Source organism: Podarcis erhardii (assembly GCF_964252035.2).
Source record: "Podarcis erhardii genome assembly, chromosome: 14".
Taxonomy (NCBI): domain Eukaryota; kingdom Metazoa; phylum Chordata; class Lepidosauria; order Squamata; family Lacertidae; genus Podarcis; species Podarcis erhardii.
Window position 1 is genome coordinate 40,869,443 of NC_138503.1, and position 23,355 is coordinate 40,892,797.

General features: G+C 44.5%; 1 protein-coding gene across 8 annotated transcripts in view; it reads right to left on the bottom strand.

Annotated features, from left to right (window-relative positions):
• SYT17 (synaptotagmin 17) overlaps nucleotides 1–23,355 on the bottom strand; it is a 37,091-nt gene continuing 13,736 nt past the window's right edge. For 3 of the 8 annotated variants that reach the window (XM_081840442.1, XM_081840443.1, XM_081840444.1), the window contains exons 2-8: nucleotides 21,338–21,355; nucleotides 18,184–18,332; nucleotides 14,787–14,938; nucleotides 12,677–13,296; nucleotides 10,588–10,708; nucleotides 8,101–8,256; nucleotides 1–3,008 (exon numbers count right to left, since the gene is read on the bottom strand). In XM_081840442.1, the coding sequence (XP_081696568.1) occupies nucleotides 2,812–3,008; nucleotides 8,101–8,256; nucleotides 10,588–10,708; nucleotides 12,677–13,296; nucleotides 14,787–14,938; nucleotides 18,184–18,332; nucleotides 21,338–21,355 (1,413 nt within the window). In that variant the 3' untranslated portion in view covers nucleotides 1–2,811. Of the gene's footprint in view, nucleotides 3,009–8,100; nucleotides 8,257–10,587; nucleotides 10,709–12,676; nucleotides 13,297–14,786; nucleotides 14,939–18,183; nucleotides 18,333–21,337; nucleotides 21,361–23,355 lie in introns of all 8 variants that reach the window. The other 5 variants (XM_081840448.1, XM_081840447.1, XM_081840445.1 and 2 more) reach the window with 2 other exon arrangements.

Here is a 23,355-nt window from a genome sequence, read left to right on the forward strand (position 1 = left end):
TTCTTATTTGACACAAATAAACAGATCTTTATTTTTTCCATAAATATACCTCCTTAGACAGTATGTTTGGGGTTGGGGAGAATGTACATAAGCATCTAACAAAATCGACAGAATTTGCTGACTTGTCACATCCATCCACTGCTTTGGGAAACTATAGTTTTAAAATAAGGAGGAACCAAAACCCCTCCATCGGGCCCAAGAGCCAACAGACACAAATATTTCTGTCAAAGTAAAGTATGCCCGTGCCAGCTTTGATAATGGATGCTGGCACATCAGACATCTGTTGCATGAATACTGCAGCAAATGCTCAGGTTGTTGTCTCCATGTGCCATGGTTCCATGCATATTTTTTTTAAAAAAAAGGTTTTGCTACTTATAAAAGTTAACAGCGATATACTAAGTTAATTTTCATACAGGAATATTACACCTTACAAGAACCAAATTTATATTCTTTGTGGGGTCCCAATACAGGTTCTCTTTGTAATTGTACAAGAGTGTTAAGAGGCCTGTGTATCAGACAAAGGCCCATCTAGCCTAAATCCCCATTTCCCACAACGACCAATCAGATGCCTCTCGGAAATCCCCCAGGAATCCTCTCTCCCACAGCGGATCCCAGCAAATGAGCTGTTCCAAGTGTTCAACCTCACATACATTCAATTTGCTCAGGTCATCTATTCCAGGGGTGGGGCAACTTTTTCAGACCAGGGGCCATGTTTCCTTCTGAGTGACCTTCCAGGGGCCACATGACCAGTGGCAGAGAGAGGGCAAAGGCAAAGGTGAACAGAACAGTGGGCTAGTTTCTTCACACTCACTCATACCTTTCTCTCATCTCCACCTAGGCACACAAGAAGCATTATCAGAGTTTGAGGACATGTCCCAGCCAGACAAAAGTATAGGAGGCTGCAAAGCAGGGCAGGTGAGCACTGTGACTCAAGAGGGTGTGTGCCCTGTGGAGACGCCTGGAGGGGCCTCTCTGGCAGCCTGAGGTTATATAGTAATAATTTATTATTTATACCCCACCCATCTGGCTGGGCTTCCCCAGCCACTCTGTGCGGCTTCCACCAAAATATTAAAATACAGTAGTGCATCAAACATTAAAAGCTTCCCTAAACAGGGCTGCCTTCAGATGTCTTCTAAAAGTCTGGTAGTTGTTGTTCCCTTTGACATCTGGTGGGAGAGCGATCCCCATCCCTGATCTCTACAGTATTACAGAAGGTTCAACCCACTTCCCTACACCTTTTCTGTATGTGGCAGGTAAATACACAGACATTTGCTGACTCAAGACCAGTTCAACACACTGAAATACAAAGGGGTGTGTGTGGAGAGATCAACTTGACTATCACATGTAAATGCAACTCACACGGCATTAGGTCTTTTGTGAACGTTGCCACAAAAGGTTCCTAAAATGCGGAGGGGTGGGTGGGATTTGACACAAACAGTTCTCTGAAACCTTCAGATGCCTCCACTTTCAAGTTCAGCCACGGCCTTTAAAGGGACATGTGCCCCATTCTAATGATGTGCCGGGAGTGTGGTGGATCCATGTGCATAGAAGTTCCTACTACGGCTGTTTTGAGTGAGCCAAAGCACAAAGTGGAACCTGCCTCCTTCCAGAAGCTGATTGGGCCAGTGGCTGAACCTGATTTCAACACCCTCCACTGTCCTTGAGGATAGCAGGTAGACTACAGGGTGCAACTCCTTGCACCCTCAGCACCCACCTCACTCTGCTGGGTGGTTGGCTCCTCCGTGCCTCCACCGCTTCCAAGGGAAAGGACAACTCCACACGCACTTTGCACTCATGGAACCTGCACCGTGGAAACAAATTGGGCAGCTCACACATCCCAGACCATTGCACACTTCTGGAACTAGCACTGCAACTAGGCTGCCACCCACAATTTCCCTCCTCCAAAATGAGCTTTGTTGACTTCAACGCAGGAGTCTTCAGCCTTTTCAGACCCAGGACCCACTCTTAAGTCAAACATGCACACACCCCAATTCTGGTACTAGTGCTACCATTTCAACCCAACTTAGATCAGGTTGCAACCAGGTGATGGGTTCCAACCAATCGGCTTTAAGGGGCCTGCTCAAGGGTGATCCAGCTGTGGACTGCAGCTTTCATAACAGTACACCAGCGGGTTCTTGAATGATGCAATATTTTACAAAATGCTAGCATGTGTGATTGAGCAGGAAAGAGACGACTGCCTCCATCCCATTCTGCCCAAGGGCACAGCTCCAGACACAGAAGCACACGTTCTATCTGATTTGGTTAAGCTAGTACAGTGACAAAGGAAGGACTGGGTTTAGACATATTTACACCATACACTCTACCGCTAAAACAACATCCTAGTAATCTACCACGCATTCACCATGGATAACACACAGGATCTGATACCTTCCGATACAATTGCTCGCACGAGATGCAGAGTATGGCGTAGTGGAGAGGAAACCATGAAGCTTTTCCACAGCTAACCAGTCTGCTATCTGCACCGCACTATGACATAGCAGGCAACAAAGGATTTCTGAAAACGTATTAGCAGACAACCCTTTGAGCAGCTTCCACTGTCCTACACAACAGCATCACCTTCTGATATGGATGTAGTGGTTGATATGTGATCCTGAGTAAAACACTCAATGGGGTGGATGAAATAACAGGTAGCACGGAGGCTAATGCAACCATTTTTTTCGTTGCCAGTGGCCATTAAGAGTTGCTGTGGATTCCATAGTGATTATGTGCAAGTGTGTGTGTGTTTGTTTGTGTGTGTATGACTCGTCTTGTATAGATCTGCTCAGTGGCTTGCTAGCAGCATTGGCGTCCTCACGTCACCTCCAGGGAAGCCGGGGAGACGCGGTCGCATTCAGCTCGTGACCGGAGAGTGTGCCACTGCTCCACAGCTGTGCGGTGGGAGTTCAGCATCCGCCGCCAGTGCTTGGATTCCGAAGAGCCTGTGGAGTACTGGCCAATCACAATCCGGCCAATGAAGTCGTTGCTGCTTTTCATGTTGTGGCCAAAGACTGAAGATAACAAAGAGAGAGGCAGGGAGAAAGGAAGATGGGGTGGGGGTGAGGGAGTAAAGACTGAAAAAGCAGCTGCAACGCCAACCCTAACTCTCAGATCTCCCCTTGACTGGAACAATTATCAAGAGAGCTCTCTAGCAAGCATAACTGTGCAACCTTGAATTTGACATTATGTGACTGAATCCCACCCAAAAGCACCCAGAGAAAGCAGTGACTTCCGATTGCAGTGGACGGAACTGGCAGAGCTGCAGAAATCATGCCAGAAATTGTCTTCCTTCTTTCCTGTCAATAGATTTGTAGCAGGATAAGTCTAGCAGCAATGAAAGAGAAAGGGAACACTGCTGAACAATTATCTACCTACTGAAGTGGTACCTGCAACAAAATGATGCAGAGTGGAGTGTTTCTGACCAAAATGCCAGCCAGTCAGCCATGCCCTTTTCCATTCACCACCCTGCCTCCATTTCCCTTCCCCAACAATAAACTAACATGCCGTGTCCACTGACCACTGTCTTCATTGAGCTGCATTTAGTTCCAACTCCATTCCTCGCCATGGGATTATTATGTTCTTCTTTAGAATCTTTGCACTTACGCAAACCTTGTGTGTAATCTATATTGTTTTGGTAATGAAAATCCTTTTAAAAAATAAATTATCGACTAGAAAGCATGGGTGTGTGGTTTTATAGTGAGGTTTTAATTCTGTTGTGTGCTGGTTTCAGTTTCACAACAGTTCTTGCCCTTTTACAGGTTTGTTCATTTTGGGTTTTTCAGTTGTGACTTTGTTGTTTTATTATTTGAACTGCTGATCCACTCAAATAGTTTTGACTGAAGACAGAACTGCAACTGCAACACAAAGAGCATTGGAAGTTTGGGTGCAACTCAGCTTGCAAATGAGGTGTTTTGCAGGGGTTAAAACAGACCTTTAGGGACCTACAAGCATATGAGACCAGTCTGAGCAACACTTAGTTGGAGACAACACTTAGTTGTTTTTCCATTTAGATTAGTCACTGGGTGAAATGCAAAATAGACGTAGCTTAGTTGTGTTCATTCATTTCAATGAGCCTACTCTGAGTAGGTGTAGCATTGAATTCCACCCACTATTTCCAAGTTTGCATCTACACGTATAAATAAACTTGGGTCAAATTTCATGAGAATCTGTGCCCTCTCTTCTTTCTGTGTGATGCATATCCTATACTGTACAGTATATTATTGTTTCAGAGATAAGTGGCCATTCTACTGCTCACCTTCCCCACTCTCTTTCTGGGCTACAGAAGCTGAGCAACCAGGAGCACTGCTGCCACCTGCTGGTTCACTTCCCCTCCCCTTTGTAAGGAAGGAGGAGGTTCAGCAGCTCCAGCAGCCATGAGGAAGGCAACCAAGATGATAAAGATGGAAACCAAGACTTATGACCCTTGGTTGAGGGAGTTGGGCATGCTTTAGCCTGGAGGTGATATGATTGCCATCCTGATATATCTGAAGGGCTGTGACATGGAATATGATGATGATGGTGGTGGTGACGATGATGATGAAATTTGTATACCACCCTTCATCCATAGATCTCAGGGCGCTTCACCACAGACTATACAACAGGTTCACAACAGGTTTATACAAGATAAAAGCACAAAACACATAATAAAAACAAGAACAAACAAAAAACCCCACACACAAACCAATGACCCCTTTCTCCCCTTCCCACAAACACATTTAAAAGGGCATCGGATGTTAATCAGCCAAAGGCCTGGTTGAAGGTGCATGATGCCTCAAGGTGCATAATGAAGGTGCCAGCTGAACCTCCTTGGGGACAGCACTCCACAAACAAGGAGCCACTGTAGAAAAGGCTTGTTCTCGTGTTGCCACTCTCTGGACCTCTTGTAGGGAAGGCACACCAAGAAGGGCCTCAGATGATGAGCAAGCTTGCTTTCTGCTGCTCCAGAGGACTGGACCAATGGGTTCAAATTACAAGAATAGAGATTCCAGCTAGACATTAGGAAGAACTTTCTGATGTTAAGAGCTGTTTGACAGTGAAGTGGATGGTAGGTTTTTAAACAGAGGTTTTTAAGCAGAGTTTGGATGGCCATCTGTCAGGGGTTATTTGGCTGTGATTCCTGCGTTGCAGGGCGCAGGGCGAGATAGGCCCCTGGGGTTCCCTTCCAACTCTACAGTTCTATGATTCTAAGTGCTCCCTCTGCTCCAGTCTAATCCTACACAAACTTATTTGCACACAAACATCCTAACACATGTTCCCCCAAAGCTTTCCATTTCATGTAGATTGTTTTCCTGTTACATATTTCAAAAGCCTTTCAATAATTAAACTGTTCGCCTGCAACTGCTCTGCAAACCCAGCCTGCCAATAAAGAGAACAAACCATTGCTGGTCTTGTGGCCTCTGTAACAGCGAATAAAAGCATAGCCGTGAGGCCTGAGCACATAGCTGGGGAACAAACAAAAGCACAATCTACAATGTGTACTTATTCCATAGCCTCAGAAGTCTATTCACTCAGGCATCAGCTAGAAACACAGGATCAGTCTTTGTCTTTTCACTCCCAGAGTCAATAGTAATAGTAATATCAATAACAGTAGTAGTCATCGTCATAATAGCAGCCTAGGAAGTTGTCTTATACAGCACCAGACCATTGGTCCATCTAGCTATTGTGTTTTCCCTACTCAAGCCTGGCCCTGAGATACTAAATCATTTCAGATCACCATTCACATTTAGATCGTGAATGGAATTCCTTACTTAAGCCAACACTGAGTGAACATCTAGGGGCAGCATCCCTACACACGTCTGTAGAGGAGGAATATCTCCTTGAAGGTGTGGCGAAAGCAGGGCTCACTGAACATGTCAGTTAGCTGACTGGCACTGCCAGCGAGTCCCGCTTGCAAAGGGAGAATCAGAAGCTAACATTTAGCTTGCAGCCACAACCTTAACTGATGTCAGGTGCTGGGGGGCAAATGGTTGTGGGTTGAGGGGAAATTGTCTTGCATGCCAAACAGGAACCTACAGACTGGAGGTTCCCAACCCCTGGTTTAACACATCCTTTCACAGGCCCAGACTGAAGAGCCAAGCCCAAGGAAGTTCTTATTTAAGGCCAGCAAAGCTTCTACTAGCTCCCCAAGTCGCCTGATTCCTGATGGCCCAACTAACTTCAGTTTGCAGTCCTGCTGGCAGGGACACTGTAGAGCAACAAGGCTCAGGGCAGGTAGTCTTCCCACCTGTAATCTGTCCCAGTCTAGTGGAATAAAGCACTCAATTCAAGCCTGGTATGTAACACGCCCAGAGGAGGTCAGGTGTGACAAGGATCTGGGGAAAGGGAAGAGGACAACCCTGAACAGATAAGTCATAGAAATGTAGATCTGGAAGGGATCCCAAGGATCATCTAGTCCAACCCCGTGCTATAGGAATCACAGCTAAAGAATCCCTGGCAGATGCTGACCCAACCTGCTTAAAAACCTCCAAGGAGGTCCAACACCCTTTCAGGGTAGTCCACTTTTGAACAGCTTTCACTATCAGAAAGTTCCTCCTAATGTTGGCATCTCCTTTCTTGTCATTTGAATCCACTGGTTTGGTTCCCACACTCCAGAACAGCAGAAAACAAGCTTGCTCCATCTTCCATGTGACAGATATTAAAGTTGGCTATCAAATCTTCTGTCAGTCTTCTTGTCTAGATTCTACATACCCAACAATCGTTCTTCACAAGGCTTGGTTTCCAGACCCTCTGTCATCTTACTTGCCCTCCCCTTCAGACATTCCAGCTTGTCAAGTCTGTGGAAGCCTGGGGATGGATTTACCAAAAGACAGCCTAGGAACCTGCCCAGGGCCTGAATGCTTTGTGGGTGGGAACTGAAACGCTCCACACGCCCTCCCCACAACCCAAAGCTGTGCAAAAACACTAATCATAATAGTAACACAGGGGAAACAATTCCTCTTAATAAAGGCAACTGACTCCAGACAGCTGGTAATGTTTATATATTGTGGGTGAGAGAGCGGGAGGAGGAGAATGTGGCTTAGGTGACTGTCTTTTTCTATTTCAAAATAAGGCCCTCAATGGATTACAGGAACAATTCCTTCCTCCCACACCTGATCCAGTGCATTTAAAACTATGCATGCTGCTTTTTCCACAGAGGAAAATTTCGGTTGCGATTTAAATTGCTGATGAGCATCGCTTTCATTCGGAAATGTTTGGAAACAAGCTAATGGGTTCTTATTTCAGCGTCTCGTCTCAACAGCAACATCTGTTTCTACTAGGGTGGGTGTGCACAGAAAATAAAATCCCTTCGGATCTTGATTGGGTGCTTCTGAGAGGGGGCTGCTTTTTGTGTGACGGGTTTTGTTATGATCCACTTCAAAAGAGAGGCATTTCATTTGAGACCTGAGACAGAATCTTGCTTTCGTTTTCTGAAGTTCTGGGCATCGTGGGGCAAGATCAGGGATGGCTGATGTGCTGATTGCCAGATGTTGAGGAGGACGACAACTCTCAGCAGACTGGGAGGAGATTTCGGAAGTTGAAGAGGTTTCGTCACACCCTGACCCAACTGTAGGTATCATTCAAACCACAAGAGGCATATTTATTCTTTAAAACCATTTTGTTCCTCACTTGTACATAAATGAAGATTTAGGCTGCCAACCCAACCCTACTCACCTGGGGTAAGTCCTACTGGAGTCAGTAAGATTTACTTCTGAGTAGATATAGTAAGGATTGCACTGTTAATAGGGATACTGGAGAATTCCACCAACAACAGGGGAGAAAGAGGAACTCTGCAAACAATATGTAATTACTCTCTCCCCCATTGTTTTGTTGTTTCCTTTAAGTTATGTATATAGCTACACACCTGATTTAAATAGTAATGCATCTTAATTAGTGGACAGTAAGATGAATGACATAGTAGTTGATGGAAACAAAGCTGCAGCAGAATGGAGACAGTGTTGATTGTGACCAACACAGGTTGGTCACAACAGAAACCTCTATCTTCTTACAACCCTAGCTGTTAGTTGATTAAATGACGGAAAGTCACATGAATTAATCAGCCAAAATTATTCAACTGTGTGGCAGGCAGGCCTACAAACCACATTTGAAAGAGATAGGTAAACATACCTGTGAAGACTAAACTGGCACTTTCAAGTTCTTCTTGGGGCACTTTGAAACTGAAGGACTCGTTGTAGAAGGGGTCAATGGTAGCCCTCTTGCAAGAAGTCTTCTTTGTTTTCGCCAGTTTTAAACCATGAACAAGCTGGATCTTCACAAAGGGATCTGAACAGAAAACAAGCACAGCTTGATCTTCTGGAGAGGATTTTGTTCACCGGAAATCATTATTTCCTGGCATTGCCCAGTTCACACATTAAGTTGGCCCAAGTGAACTCCTTGCCCCAATGCAGCCTGAACTCTGACCCAGACAAGGAAGGGTCAGCCCATTAAATTGGACTCAGAGAGGAAAAGGTCCCAGATACAGATCCAGGCCCTGACATCTTGACCAGCTCTGAGCCTGGACTCAAGCCGATGACCAAGGTACCCCTTAATTGGAAAGTACCCCTATTATTGGACAGAGCGACGTAGTTTGCCTCAGGTGGCAGAGTCTGGAGGGCAGGGAGTGGTAGCAAAGCCCTGTATTTGGAAGTTTCTAATGTCTGATGTTTTATTATGTTTTTATATGTGTTGGAAACCGCCCAGAGTGGCTGGAGAAACCCAGCCAGATGGGTGGAGTATAAATATTATATTATTATTATTATTATTATTATTATTATTATTATTATTATTATCATAATCATCATCATTAAGGTGTTGGTGCTCTGTAGACCATGCAGTGCTTGCCCTGCACCCGCTAAGCTGGGAATCAGAGGTGGGGAGTGTTGAACTCCAGTCCTGTTTACAGGCTCCCTGTAGGTATTCTGGTTGGCCAGTGTGAAAAGAGGATGCTGGAGCAGACAGGCCTTTAAGAGGATTCTTGTATTTTATAGACAATTTTCATGTATTTTATACTTATTACTGATGAGCATTTTAGGATTTTTAAATGATGGTCTTTACACTTTTTACTGTTTGCTTTCTGAAAGAGTGACTAATAAATATAATTAATAATAATAACAATGCTCAGAAGCAGTAGTGAGTCTTCAGCCTCCCTCTTTCAGCTGTAACCTTCTTTCCCTGCTCGCTCCTATGAAGATTACATCTTCCGAGAAGAACCTGCTCTCTCTCAAAAAGAACAGCGTAGCTGACCTTCCTTCCCCAAGGCCAGCCTTCTGTTGTTCGCAATTGAAAGCAAACAGTGTACATTTTGACTTCTGCCTCTGAGGAACAAAAATGACTCCTCTGGTGATTCCAAGAATGGTTGGGAAAGGGCAGCTTCTAAACGCCACTTGCCTGCTGATTTTCTCCGTACTGAAAGTAAAACATACACACACACAAAATCTCCTCAGGTCTCCCACTTATACAGTATGCAGTCTGGAAGAGGATTGATGGAAGGGTTGGGGGGGACAGCTTAAATATAGATCCATGTGCATTTGCTAGGAGGACTTCAGGCTTTGGGGATCTATTTTGCTTTCTACTGGAACCCCGAGATTCACAACTGGAGCCAGGTGCATTAAAAAAATGGGGTGGAGGTCACGCATTCAAGAATTAAGAATCACGGGGCTCTGAGTATATGCTCAGTCCGGGAATATGAGTTGTGAGAATTGAGCTCACAATCCTTTCGCACAGCAATCCACTGCCAATTCTCTCTCCTGCCCCTTCCAGATTTCTCGTACCCCTTCCAGCAGCTAGGTTGTTGCCATGGTGATACAAGGGCTGAAGGCCATACTGGGGTGGGGTGGGGTTGTGAGGTGAGCTGTGCATGTTGAAGAGGTGGAGGCTGACCAGTAGCTCTGTGCTGAGGACCCCTTGAAAGTGCCCTCTTGCACTATCCCCCGACAAAGCCAGCTGGATTTGTGCCTTTTTGGCCACCTCACCCACCACAAAGCGGAAATGTGCCTTCCTGAGGCCCAGCACATGAGGCAAGAGGCACAGCTGTCTGGACCTCTCTGTTTTCAACTGGGCATAGTTTTGAACTGTTTTTATTGTTTTCCAGTTCATGGTTAGTTTTAGGCACCCCTTAGGTAAAATGCAGATGCCGTCTTTTAAAAATATCAATACATTTCCCACCATTATTCTGTAGAAACACTGACATTTGGATGTGCCGCTGGCATTTCTCAAATCGTAAATGTCTGGTCTGAAAAGGTCATAGAGGTAAAGTTCTTCAAAGACTATGGAAGTCAAAACCTTCTCAGAAGCCTCCTCTGATTCTGAATGCTCCATCCTGCCCCTCTCAGTACAAGTGGAGGCTGGATGCAGCAGTGAGGAACAGACATTCTCTGCACATGCTCAGAGACACACTACTCCTTTGTCGATTTGCATATCCTGGCACTGAAACTTTCCGCGGGGCGGGGGCTTGGTTCATATTAGGACTTTAGGGCTGGGATTTTTCAGAGCTGCTTTGGGGAACGACAATATCCTGTTCCCTGTTGAAAACATCCACAACTTTCAGAAATCTTATACATCTCAGCAGTACCAGAGCAGTGCAGCAATCATTACTGGAAAAGCGCCAGTCCGTACCTGAACCTTGGCTCATATCTGTTTGAAGCAGCTGTTTTGCTCTAATGATGTCTACATTCAGTCTTCCTGCACTGGGAAGGTAGTTTAACGACAGCAGGAGTTCTCCCAGTTCAACTTCATTCTGCAACAGATGTGCCAAAGAAGGAATCAAACAGGACAAGAGGTGGGGCGTTTGAAACAAAGGGCATTACAAGCCATGTCCAAGGATCACAAATGCCCTTACAGCAGGTGTGGGAAACCTCTGGACCAAGGGTCAAATGCTGGCCCTCCAAGCCTCTCGATCTGGGCAAGGCCCTCTGATGATGAGGGGAAGCACAGTACATCCTCCGCTGCCACGGCAAAGCCCTCTGCTGCTGCAGGGAGGTATGGCTGGACCCTCTGCCGCCATGGGGAGGCCCAGTAAGGCCCTCCACCACTACAAGTATATATTGTGATATATCGAGATATTGTGATATTTAGCTGGTGATATATCACAGTGTTGAAAATCAGATATCGCCCAGCCCTAGCCTGAGCCACTTCCAGCATTTGAGGCCCCTAGCCACAATCAAAATTTAAAATGACAACACATGAGAAACAAATTAACCTTCCTTCCCCCACAACCCAAACGTGAGTGGTTTATTTACATAATCGGCTGATCTGAGAGGATATTGTCTGGGTCTAATTTTGTGCTACCAGAACAGATATTTTTATTAATATTTGTGAATGTTTAAACTCTTCGACATGACAAAAAACTACGTCAGTTAACAGAAGAAAATTATGTCTTTTCCAAATCACAAATCTTATTTGCTTAGATTTGCAGCTCTAAGCGAGAGTGTTGTGTTATGGTCCAATGCTCATAAAAACATGTTATGAGACTTATCATAGGCTAAAAAATTAACAAGTGTCTAAATCTGAGGAGCCACCCCCCCCCCTTGGTGCTTGAGATCCAGGCCAAACAGCCCTCCTGTCCTCCACACACCAGAATTGACCCTGAGCACCACAGAGCATATGAGATGAAATCACCCAGCCAGGACCTAAGCATGGCGGACAACCACCAGTATATAAAACAGTCAGTAAGACGCACAGCTATATCCCTCTGGCCCCACATGTCAGACAATAAGAATGCAGAAGTAGAAACTTCTGATGACAGAAAACCATGGAGGAAGAGCGTTTTGCACAAATAACCATAATAAAGCACTACAATAATCAAACAAGCACTTAGAACAGATCTTATTATTAACAGCAACTTAACATTTGTACAGCATTTCCAAGTGTTCAGAACACTTCCCTTGCATTATTAAGTTGCAGCCTTGTAAAGTAAGCTGATATTATTATCTCCGAAATTGCAGATGGGGTAGTAAAGGACTGAGGTTGAGAAAGGGTAGCTGGCGTAAGGCTACCTAAGGAGTTTATGACAGAGGCAAAATTTGAATCAGGCCCTGCCTGAATTGTAGCTCACTCTCTTAGCCATTTCACAACACCAATTGTCATGATAACACAAGAGTTTGTGGCTACCCTCCCCCTCAAATACTCCCCTAAAGAGCCAAGTCTTCACCACATACCCCAGGGTTGGGGAACTTCTGGTCTTGGGGGACAATGCGGCCTTCTAAACCTCTCCATCTGGCCCTTAGGAGTCTTACCAGTCTTGCTCTGCACTATAATAATACAGTGGTACCTCGGTTTACGAACTTAATCCGTTCCGGAAGTCCGTTCTTAAACTGAAACTGTTCTTAAACTGAGGCATGCTTTCCCTAATGAGGCCTCCCGCCGCCGGTGCCCTTTCACCGTTCGAATTCCATTCTAAGACCAAGGTAAAGTTCTCAAACTGGGACACTATTTCCAGTTTTGCAGAGTTCTTAAACTGAATCGTTCGTAAACAGGACTGTTCTTAAACCGAGGTACCACTGTATAGTGATGGAGCCTGTCAGGCTTCCCTAGGGAGAACATTCAAGAGCTTCAAGGCCACAACCAAATACATCTCTGTTCCTTGTACCATTAAACCACTGCCCGTGTTAAATCACAATCAGAAGGAGGGGGGAAAGACCACTCAGCCAAGACCACCAAGAACAGTAATAACAGTCAACATGTTGTGTTTTGTTCTGAAACTTACTTGAGAGCTGGGGACCAGAGCTTTCCACCAATGTCCTCCCTTCACAAGGTCCACATCACTCAAAGGCATCGACACTTTGCCAATGACACAGTGGCGTGAAAATTTGTCAAAATCCACTGTGGTTAACAGCAGGGTCCGCCTTTCGGCTTCTAAAAACGGGATGTCAAATGTGTACCTCTCCTCAAAGACCGGGCTTTGGGTTTTGCGCTTGACTCCAGTCTGCTTGGAGTTTTTCTGGTCCGGCAAGAGGCAAATCTTCACATAAGGATTCGAGTGGGCCATATCCTGCCTAGTGCCATCGTAGGAAATTGGGGGAGGCAGATCCCTCGCCTCAATCACCCTGACAATGAGATAATTGTGCAAGAGGTCGTATTGCGTGCTAAAATGAAGCATGCCCAGCTGGTACTTGGCCAAGACTTCCTCGTCCGTCAAGGAGTCCACGTCTTCGCTGTTAGAGTCAAGGGAATATAGTCTCGGCTCAAACTTCCTAAAATAGTCATCTGGAGTATAGGTTTTCCTCAGGATGGACGGTTGAACTATTTCCTTTTTGGATCCTAAAATCCCAAACTCGATAGGTTTTATGTCAATAAGTGGAGAACTTGGACGCCTCAACTCTAGACCTGCGTAACAAAGAGCAAATGGTGGGACAAGGCACTAATCCACACTGACTGCAGAGATATAGGCCCCAACTTCACTATACATTTAAAGCAATCATACCACTTTAAACAGTCATGGCTTCCCCCCAAGAATCGTGGGCAGTGTAGTTTGTTATGGGTGCTGAGTGGTATTAGGATACCCCTATTATTATTTGTTTGTTTGTTGCATTTATATTCCACATTTTTCTCCAAGGAACTCAATGTTCCTCCCCCTCCTCATTTAACCCCAACTACCCTGTGAGGTAGGTTAGGCTGAGAGGCAGTGACTGGTACAAGGTCATCCAATGAGTTTCATGGCATAGTGGAGATTTGAACCTTGGCCTCCCAGGTCCAACATTAACCACTACACCACATAGAGCTACAATTTCCAGAATACCCTGGGAAGAGGGATTGATTGTTAAACCGCTCTGAAGACTGCAACTCCACAAAAGAATAGGGGTCTCCTAACTACTCTCAGCAAGGGACGGGTGGCTTGCCGATCAGAAGGTCGGTGGTTCAAATCCCCGCGACGGGTTGAGCTCCCGTCACTCAGTCCCTGCTCCTGCCCACCTAGCAGTTCGAAAGCACGTCAAAGTGCAAGTGGATAAATAGGTACCGCTCCGGTGGGAAGGTAAACAACGTTTCCGTGCGCTACTCTGTTTGCCAGAAGTGGTTTATTCATGATGGCCACATGACCCGGAAGCTGTACGCCCGCACCCTCGGCCAATAAAGCGAGATGAGCACCGCAACCCCAGAGTCGGTCACGACTGGACCTAATGGCCATAGAATCATAGAATCATAGAGTTGGAAGAGACCACAAGGGCCATCGAGTCCAACCCCCTGAGTCAGGGGTCCCTTTACCTTGACCTACTCTCAGCACCCTTAACAAACGACACTTCCCAGAATTCTTTGGGGGAAGCCATGGCTGTTTAAAGTGGCATGGTGCTGCTTTAAATGTATGGTGCAGATGGGACCCTCTCTATATAATAAAAATGTAAGTATGTCATTGCAGAGCCCCTATTGGAGTAATTGTAGCACCTCATCGCAGCCCTGGATTTACATTAAGTCAACTCCTAACCTGCCTTGGCCATGGGATCGGGCCTCAGACCACAACAACATCATGATGGGTTGTGCTGATTGTGTTGCACCCGCCCCCAGCCCCAATGCGCCTTCCAGACACTCCCCGCTCTCCCACAGGCCACATGTACAGCCACTTTGAGAACAAGCCCTAAGTAAATGCTGATATTCCTGTGTAGTGCTTCTCCACATAAAGGGGACCCATCTGCCTCCTCACCTGGAAGCCTGTAATGCACTTACATCGCACACAGGGACCCCTTTATAAGACACCCAATGAACAGAGTGGAGGGCAGCCCTGGGGGGGCAGCCCCATGCCTCACGGTCTGAGGAGGTATCTCTCTCTCACACACTCACACACATCACCAAAATGCCAAAAAGGTGAGTTGTGGCAAACCTACTTGAAATTCGTCTTGTGAGGCTGTAAGTGGATCGGGATGTATCCGAAGACGACCGCCTTCTGTCCAGCGAAACATCCTGAGGGGTTGGAGGGGGCTCGCTCGTTGTAGTGTTGTCAGAGTCGCCATCCCTGTCGTCACTTCGACTGCTCACCCTGTCAAAATGAAATACAGTGGTATCTCAGGTTACATACACTTCAGGTTACAGACTCCGCTAACCCAGAAATAGTACCTCGGGTTAAGAACTTTGCTTCAGGATAAGAACAGAAATCGTGCAGCAGCAGCAGGAGACCCCATTAGCTAAAGTGGTGCTTCAGGTTAAGGACAGTTTCTGGTTAAGAACAGACCTCCAGAACAAATTAAGTTCTTAACCCAAGGTACCACTGTATCTTGAACTCTCTTCCATGATGAGCACTGCATTTCCTCCTTCAATTGAATTAACCTATGAGCGTGGTGTTTCAGAACTTCATTGCTATACTCTCTTATTATTTGCACCACAAGCCTGTATGGAGACCCCTGTTTCTTAGTTTATTACTGCGAATCATTTAATTGTGCACATTTATCACCATCATCAATAACATATCATGCCTCTGCCTTGCCCCCACCCCACAAAAAATCAGATCCATTTTGTCCTGTTTATAAGCATATTTTTAAAAAAGGAAAGGGCATTAAAAAATCCCCCCACTTTTACAAACAAAATGGTACTTATGAGGCACAAAAGATGTGGCCCAACGGCTACCTCTTTCTTATTTTTTAACTTCTTAAAGATTCTAAGCTACTAATACATATTTATATCCTGGCTTGTTCTGAAGCACAGCTTCCAAATTCAAATGAATTTATAATAAATGGAAGGATTTTTCTGTTTTGCAATTGTCCAATTTCTGAGAAATTGTTGGAAGAGTGTAAAAATGGCAACACAATCACACTCAATGCCTCTGAAATTAGACAATAATATCTTTTCATTCCTCTCCCCCCCCCCCCCCACATTCTATTTCTCTACTACAGGGGTAGGGGAACCTACAGCCCACAGGCTAATCCTGGCCCACCAGACGTCCAAGTTGGCCCATGATGCCATTTCTCCCAAACCATGCCCACCTGTGCATCAGCTGACATCAGGGGGACATTAATTGATGGGGCAGGGAGCTACACTGCAGAGTACTGCTTCACCAACATGCTCACAGCAGGGAAGTGGTAGTAAAACAGACCCCTGCAGCCAGCAGGATCCTGCGGAAAATGTGCTGGTGAAGCAGACCCTTAGCTCCCTCTACCAGTCAACCTGGACATGTGGGTGGGACCTTGATGACACCATGGCACCAGATTATTGACATGTCCACTTCTAAATCCTGGCTCCATTCAGAAGAGCTCCCGGTTTTTCTTTAATGTGGGCCACCAAAAAAGAAGAAGAACCAAGCTGCAATTTCCGTTTAATCTCACCAAGTATTATTATTTTTTAATCATTTTGAACACCCGTGTCACACATTTTGTAATTTGCAAAGCTGAAGAGCACCTACCGCTCTTTGCTACAATTTATCTTTTCCCAACAAAGCAGGAAAGCAAATATTAGAGAGGAAATGACAGGAAGGTGTTGCTGCCATGTGTGCTAAGTCAACATAATTAGATTAGTTGCAGCAAGACGGCCAAGTTGCCAGCTCTGTATGGTACAGTAAGAACATCATTATTCTCCGTCTTGAATGTTGGAGATGAAATTATTTCTAGAGTTCTGTTCCAACTCTGAGTCCCCATGCATTAATAGACTGGTAAAACAATGAAGCCTTGCTAGCTGAGAGCACAAGTTACCTTGCTCGCTAAAGGTTTTGGAATATAAATAGCTTTTGTAGACAAACAAAGAAGGTTGGGTTGTCACAGCATGGGGGCCAGGAACCTTTTTCACCTGAAGGGGCACAAACCAGAGGGGAGTGGTGCCAGTAACAGAAATGGAGACAGTATTGACTCTTGTCTTTGTTAAGCAGGTTACAGTCCAGTCATGGTTTTTAATATGTCAGGGTTTTTATACTCTGTATCTCCTGTTTCTACCCTAAAGTTCACCTGTCTCACCTCCAATGACACCAGCAGTGGGAAAGGTGTAGGTGCGCTGATTTTAACCAAATTTTGCATAATGGTTCCTGAGGATCAAGGAGAAGGTTTGGATACAACTGGAAGCCATTTGAATCAAGATGGTGGACTGAACTTTTCAAAACCGCACTGATTTGGAGAGGTTTCTTATAATTCCTGAGCAACACTATGTATGAGACTGTTACTGTGGTATACATAAGAAATTTAGTAAGAGAATACAAATATAAAATTCATCCGAAGGATGGAGGTGGATAGGAATAACCAGAACACCACAGGATATCCAACACTTCACACACATTAATGGAGATGACCTCTACTTGACTCAAAAGAGGCATCGCTACAAAGACAAGGCAGGGATCAAGGATACTACTGGCCCAAAAATGGAAGCAGGAAGAATTACCATGGATAGAAGAATGGAGAATGAAACTGATGGACTACGCAGAATTAGACAAATTAACAGGAAAGGTTCGAAACCGATGAGATCACAAGTTTACCGAGGACTGGAGTAAATTTGTAGACTATATGAAAAGCATATGTGATGTACAAATAACAGGAAGCTTTGTGAAGAAAGAAGTATTAGAAACGTAAAAAAGGGAACAAGGGAATAGGTTTATTTAAAATAAAAGGCAATGTTAAATTTAGAATTGCTGATAGAAGATTAGAAAACGGAAGAGCTGAAGGAAGTCAAAAATATGTATCTGTGACAATATTGAAAATGTATGTTTAAAATTTTATATTGGAAATTGAATAAAAATAATTTATAAAAAAAGACAAGGCAGGGATGGGCTAATCTGTAAATTTCGGTTTCTCTCCGTTCTTCATTTTTCCAATCTTAAATTCAGTTTTCCACACCAGTTTGTAATTTACTTTTGTTAAGCCCTTATGAAAACTCATCAACAATTTAGTGCAAATTAGTCCTAATATACACATTTTTGCAAAGCGGCTTTCCCTAATGATAATGCATTTTTCTGTCATTTTCATTAATGCACACATTTCTATGCACACTTGCCCTCAGCAGATGCATTTTCATTTACTTGGCTGGAGAACCGCATTGCAAAATTCAGAGAGAATTTCAAAGGATGGCTGTGTTCTGGTCTGAATATTGTTATTGGAAATCCGAATCAGGTAGCTCACCTTTGAATGTGAATTGAATCGAATTTCTCTCACAACCTTATCACAGGGCCAAACTACAGCTTTGCATTTAACATACATATTGTTGTTTTTCTTTTTTGAAAAAATGCAAATCGTGGGTGCCTTTTAGAAACAATCAACCAATCCAGATGGGAAGGGGAACAAGCGGGATCCTAAAAGCAGAATCCAGACTTACAACCAGGAAGGCGTCTGTGCTGGAAAAGGCCCCAGGATTTCCACTTCGTCATCGCTCGACTGGCAACAGCTGCAGTCATAACACTTCTGGCAACAGTTCCGGCAAGTCCATCTGCACAGCAAGAGATCCGAGATTCTAGACAACAGGCCCTGAGGCCGTTGGAAACCAGATAGCAAAAATTACAACCAGTTGGTGGCTGGCAAGCATAAACACTCAGTTGTAATTGAGGTGCAGGGCTTGGATTTCAGCTGGGTGTGCCTGTGTGTTGTTTCTGCTGCTTTTCTTTCCTGCAGCGGACCTGGAATTAATGCCTTCTTATGTAAAATGTCTGTAGGGAGGACCCTTTTCCACATATAAACTCCCTTTTGAAGACCTTCTTTAATTTGGGGGATGGGGGCAGCTCAGTGGCAGAGCAGAAGGTCCCAGGTCCTATCCCTGGCATCTACAGGTAGGGCTGGCAGAGACCCCTGCCAGTAATCCTGGAGAGCTGCTGCCAGCCAGTGTAGACAATACTAAATTAGGTGAACCAACGGTCTGTATAAGGCAGTTTCCTATGTTTACTCCATTGATGTGAAAGAAGTGCAAGTTACTTATCTAAGGATTCTTTTCCAACCAACTTTGGCTTTTCCAACCAACCACTGAAATCAATAGTTTTAAGTTAATTTCCTGTCCATTCATTTCAATTGAAATACTCTGATTAGGGTAACACTAGATACAGCCCACAGTCCCAACTTAAGATATAAACAAGAATAGCGTGACCATGTGTCCTATTTTGCAGAGGATAATCCTCTATTTTTAAGGGCTGTCAAAAGGCAGTCTTCTATTTGTAGCCATTTCTATCCGGTTGAGAGGAATGGGGGTCCATGCATATAAATTTTTTGAGTGTCGTTGTTCAATACATTCCACAAATACTATAAAAGGAAAAAGCAAAGCCATGCAACATATGCTATCAAATCCATAAGTGAATTTGAGAACGTCAGATTCTTGTCACATATTCACATATCGGTAACCAAAATGAACATTTCTTTTTGCATATTTTCACCACAAGTCATGTCAGTTCTAAATTCTGTACTTCAGTTAAGCTCTAACTGAATTGAGTATCTTACTCTATATTTATATATTTCTATTTATGACTCCACTGCTTAGGTAGGCAGGTTTTATCCTTAATTAAAAGAAAAGAGTACTGTTAATCTCTCCCGTTAGGAACATTCTTATGTCTGAGTAGAGCAATTCAAATAAAACAGAACATCCATTTAGGGAAATAAAAACTTTGTACTACAACTGTCTTGGCTTCTAATTCTCCCCCACTCACAGCTAGCTTGTCCTTATAAAGTGCGTTAATTTCACCATTATAACAAGCTCACAGCACTTGTGAATCCTAACGGAGACCTGTTCCTACGCACCATGAAAAAATCCCAAAGTTAGGATTATTTTATGTAAGTCCATTTCAGTGAACCTGCTCTGAGGATGTCTATCAGATGTCACCCGAAAGGGAGGGTGTTTTCCCATCAAAATCATTTAATCATAATATTTGAAGAGACCATCTAGTCCAATTCCCTGCAATGCAGAAATGAACTAATCAAATCAGTATAAGACAAATAAGATGCTTTATTCTGAACTCAACAGAATGAATTTGGGGGTTGTTGTGTTTTGTTTTACAATTAATCATAAGAGCCTATAAAGAGTTTGCTGGATCAGGCCAATTGCCCATCTAGTCCAGCATCCTGATCTCACAGTGGCCAGCCAGATGTCACCATTGGAAGCCCTCAAGCAGGACCTGAGTATATCAGGCCTCTCCCCGCCTATATCTGGGGGAATCAATTTGGGGGAACAGAACAAGTATGGGTAAGTGGCAAGGAGGCACACACTTTTAGGGGAACAGAGTTGCAAGCCAGGGATGAAGAACCTGCAGTCTTTCAGACATTGCTGGTCTCCCATCGTTCCTGACCGTTGGGCCATGCTGGCTGGTGCTGATGAGAGAAGGAGTCCAACAACATCTAAAGGCCATGGGCTCCTCAACGCTGATACAGACGATGAGGTCCTGCAAAGTGGAGTAGATGGTTTGCGCACAGAAGGGACCTGGTTCAATTGCTGGCAACTGCAGTTAAACGTAACTGCATGCAACTTGGCTGGGGTTGATGGGAGTTGGAGTCCAACAACATCTGGAGGGCACAAACTTCCCCATCCCTCCTATAAGTCATGCAGGAGAAGCAAATATCCATGGGAGTGTCCCATTCTCTGCTATTATGGAGGAATGAATGCTCTTCAGACAGAAAGGGCCAGACAGATAGGAAGCTGACATACAAACTCCATCAAACCTTCTCTCCCTCAGTTGTCACCTGGGAGCAGGCTGCTTCAATGGGAGAGCTGGGATAAAAGGCTCACTCCATCAGCTCTGCTCTGACAGACCAGCACCATCAGGACTCTCCTACGCCAAACTGGACTAGCTGGTCATTATGTGAACAACTATTTAAGAACAGGTACAGTGCCTGAGATTGATTTTTTCCCCCTCTTCCTTCCCTGCCCCCTTTCCTTGTGTTGTTGTTGTTGTTGTTGTTGTTGTTGTTGTTGTTGTTGTTGTTGTTGTTTTTAAGCTGTAAACCTGAGGACAGGGGCTGTTTTAATTGACTGTATGTAAGCCACTCTGGAAGACTTTTTGGCTGAAGAGTGGGGTTCAAATGTTCTAAACAAAATAAATATTTATGCTCTATTTATGGAAAGGTTTCTAGTCAACAAATTATAGAGTGAATAGAGGTGTTTATGTGCACAAAAGACATCACAAGCACACACTGAAACATGTGACAATTAACTTTAAAAGTATGAGGGCTGTAACTGTGCTTTTTAAAGCGAAGATTCCCATGCAATCCAGATTTGGAATCTAGTACCAGATACTGTATGGAACATCTGCACCTAAAGTGACTGAAATCAGCCTGCCACATGATCAGCAAAGGCAATTCGCGTTTTGCACTAGAAAAGGAAACTAAGGAAAAAGAATGTGCCCTACAGAAATCAAGATGCACTTTGCCAAGGAAGAGATTGTGCAAGCCAGAAACCAAAGACAGACAAAGCAAACGAGCAGATGAAAAAGCACAACCGTCTCCCTCTGCCTGGGGAGAGGCAAGAGAGGGCAGAATGAGTCACCAGATTAACTCACCTCATTTATTGGTTCCAACTGTCCTTTTAGATATCCATGATGAAGCAAGGGGGAAGAAAATGAAACAGACAAGACCAGTTTAGCAAAGCTCTAATGATCCCCAAATACCTGCCCTCCCTGCTTGGTGCCATGGCTTTGATTTCTAGAAAAATGATACTATTTTCAGCTCTTATTGTCCTACATATTTTACTGAAGTTGAAAAGGATCTCTGGGGGAAATCAATTTATTCTGTGCACTTTCCCTACCAAGCTGCTATTTCTGTTTCCTTCTGAAAGAGCTCACCTGATCCCAAATTTCCCCCTGGGTAGTCAGCCCTGGCTTTGACCAGGCCCCCACAAAGTGAATGTGCTTAAGGCTTTGTTCTCCTGGGTTGTAAGACTACAGTCCTTACCTGCTTTGGACTTGTTCAATGCAGGCTTTCTCCAAACTGGTGCCCTCGGGTATGCAACTCCCTTCATACCCAACTATGGACCATGTTGAGCGGGACAGATGGGTGTTGGGAGTTCCAGATACATTAGGAGGCCATCAAGCTCCCCATCTCCGATCTTTAGGCACTGCACCACATACTGGTTCTCACAACTGGAATCAGGTTGCCAGTCGTGCTATTCAAATATCTAATTATTGAATGCCTATTTGTTATTTAATGCCAGAACACCAGTCACGTTATTTGAAAATGCAGAATGTGCGCTGTTTGGTTGATTTTCATTTGAAATGATTTTATTTCCCGATGTTTAGACAGGATACTTTGTTCAGTGACCTCTGCCTCAATAAGAGCAAAGGGATGGAGTGAGAAGCAGAAATGACGTACCTCAGCACAGAAAATGGACCATGCCTCTAATTGCATCGTCTGTGCATCTAATCCACGTACGTCACACAAATTTGTGGCCGATGCACAGAAACATTTTGCATGCACACACGTTTTTGTGGCTTAACTGTGGGTGTGTCCAAACCCATCACCTGATCAGATCCTGATGAGCACAGCTGGCATTATCATACACCCAAGCATGTCTTCTTAATTTCGGATGAATGCTGGCATTGTGTTTTTTTATTTATATATAAAAAGTATTGCAAGTAATTTGATGCATGACTCATGATGCGATAAAATTTGATCCATGGATGGTTTTGCTGAATTATTTCCAAGACTTTGCTCAACCTGCACAGAGACTGCTTACTGAAAATTTAATTCTTGATGGAAAGGCAATTTCAGCCATGCACTGAAAACTCCTATCGATCCCAGAAGAGCAGCAGAAGGTCTACTATGGAGCAAATATTGAAAAAAACATACAGCAGTATAACAGTGGCGTCACTCAGGTATCTCACCATACCAACCAAACCATGGTTTTATCGCAAAACGTAGCTAGAAACCATGGTTTGTGCTGCCTTTCTTTCTCTTGCTTGCCTCCCCCAGGAGTCCCTGGATATTATCCAACAATTGCTCTGCCATAACTTACTCGGAACAGTGGTGAAGCTCATGCTTTCCATGCAGAAGGTTCGAGGATCAATCCTCAGCATTTCCAGGAAGCTGCCTTATACCAAAATGAGACCACTGGTCTCTCTAGATTAGCATTCCCTACACTGGTTGGCAGCAGCTCTCCAACATTTCAGCTAGGGATCTTTCCCAGGACTTCCTGGAGTTGCCAGGAATTGGCCTGGAGACCTGCTGCTCTACCACTGAGCTACAGCCTCTCTCATCTGGAAACCTGAAACGGTACAAATCAATCTACCACCTCAAGGCTTCACAACCTTATTTCACTAGGTGTGTAGCTTTAAGCTCCTGCTGGTCTTGCCACCAGCTTCACCAACCTCATTGTGCTGGGCGTGCAAAACAGAGGCCCTACATATTTTCTTATATCTGGTGGGGAAAACCAGGGATTTTTTTTAGCCAGAGCTCACCAGAACTCATTTCTGGTGCCCCTCAGGTGGGCTCCATTTGGCACCCAGCTTATATATCTGAGTTTCTAACACTGGCCCTAAGGGAAGCCTGCAAGCACAAACTGAGCGCAACAGTCCTTGCCTTA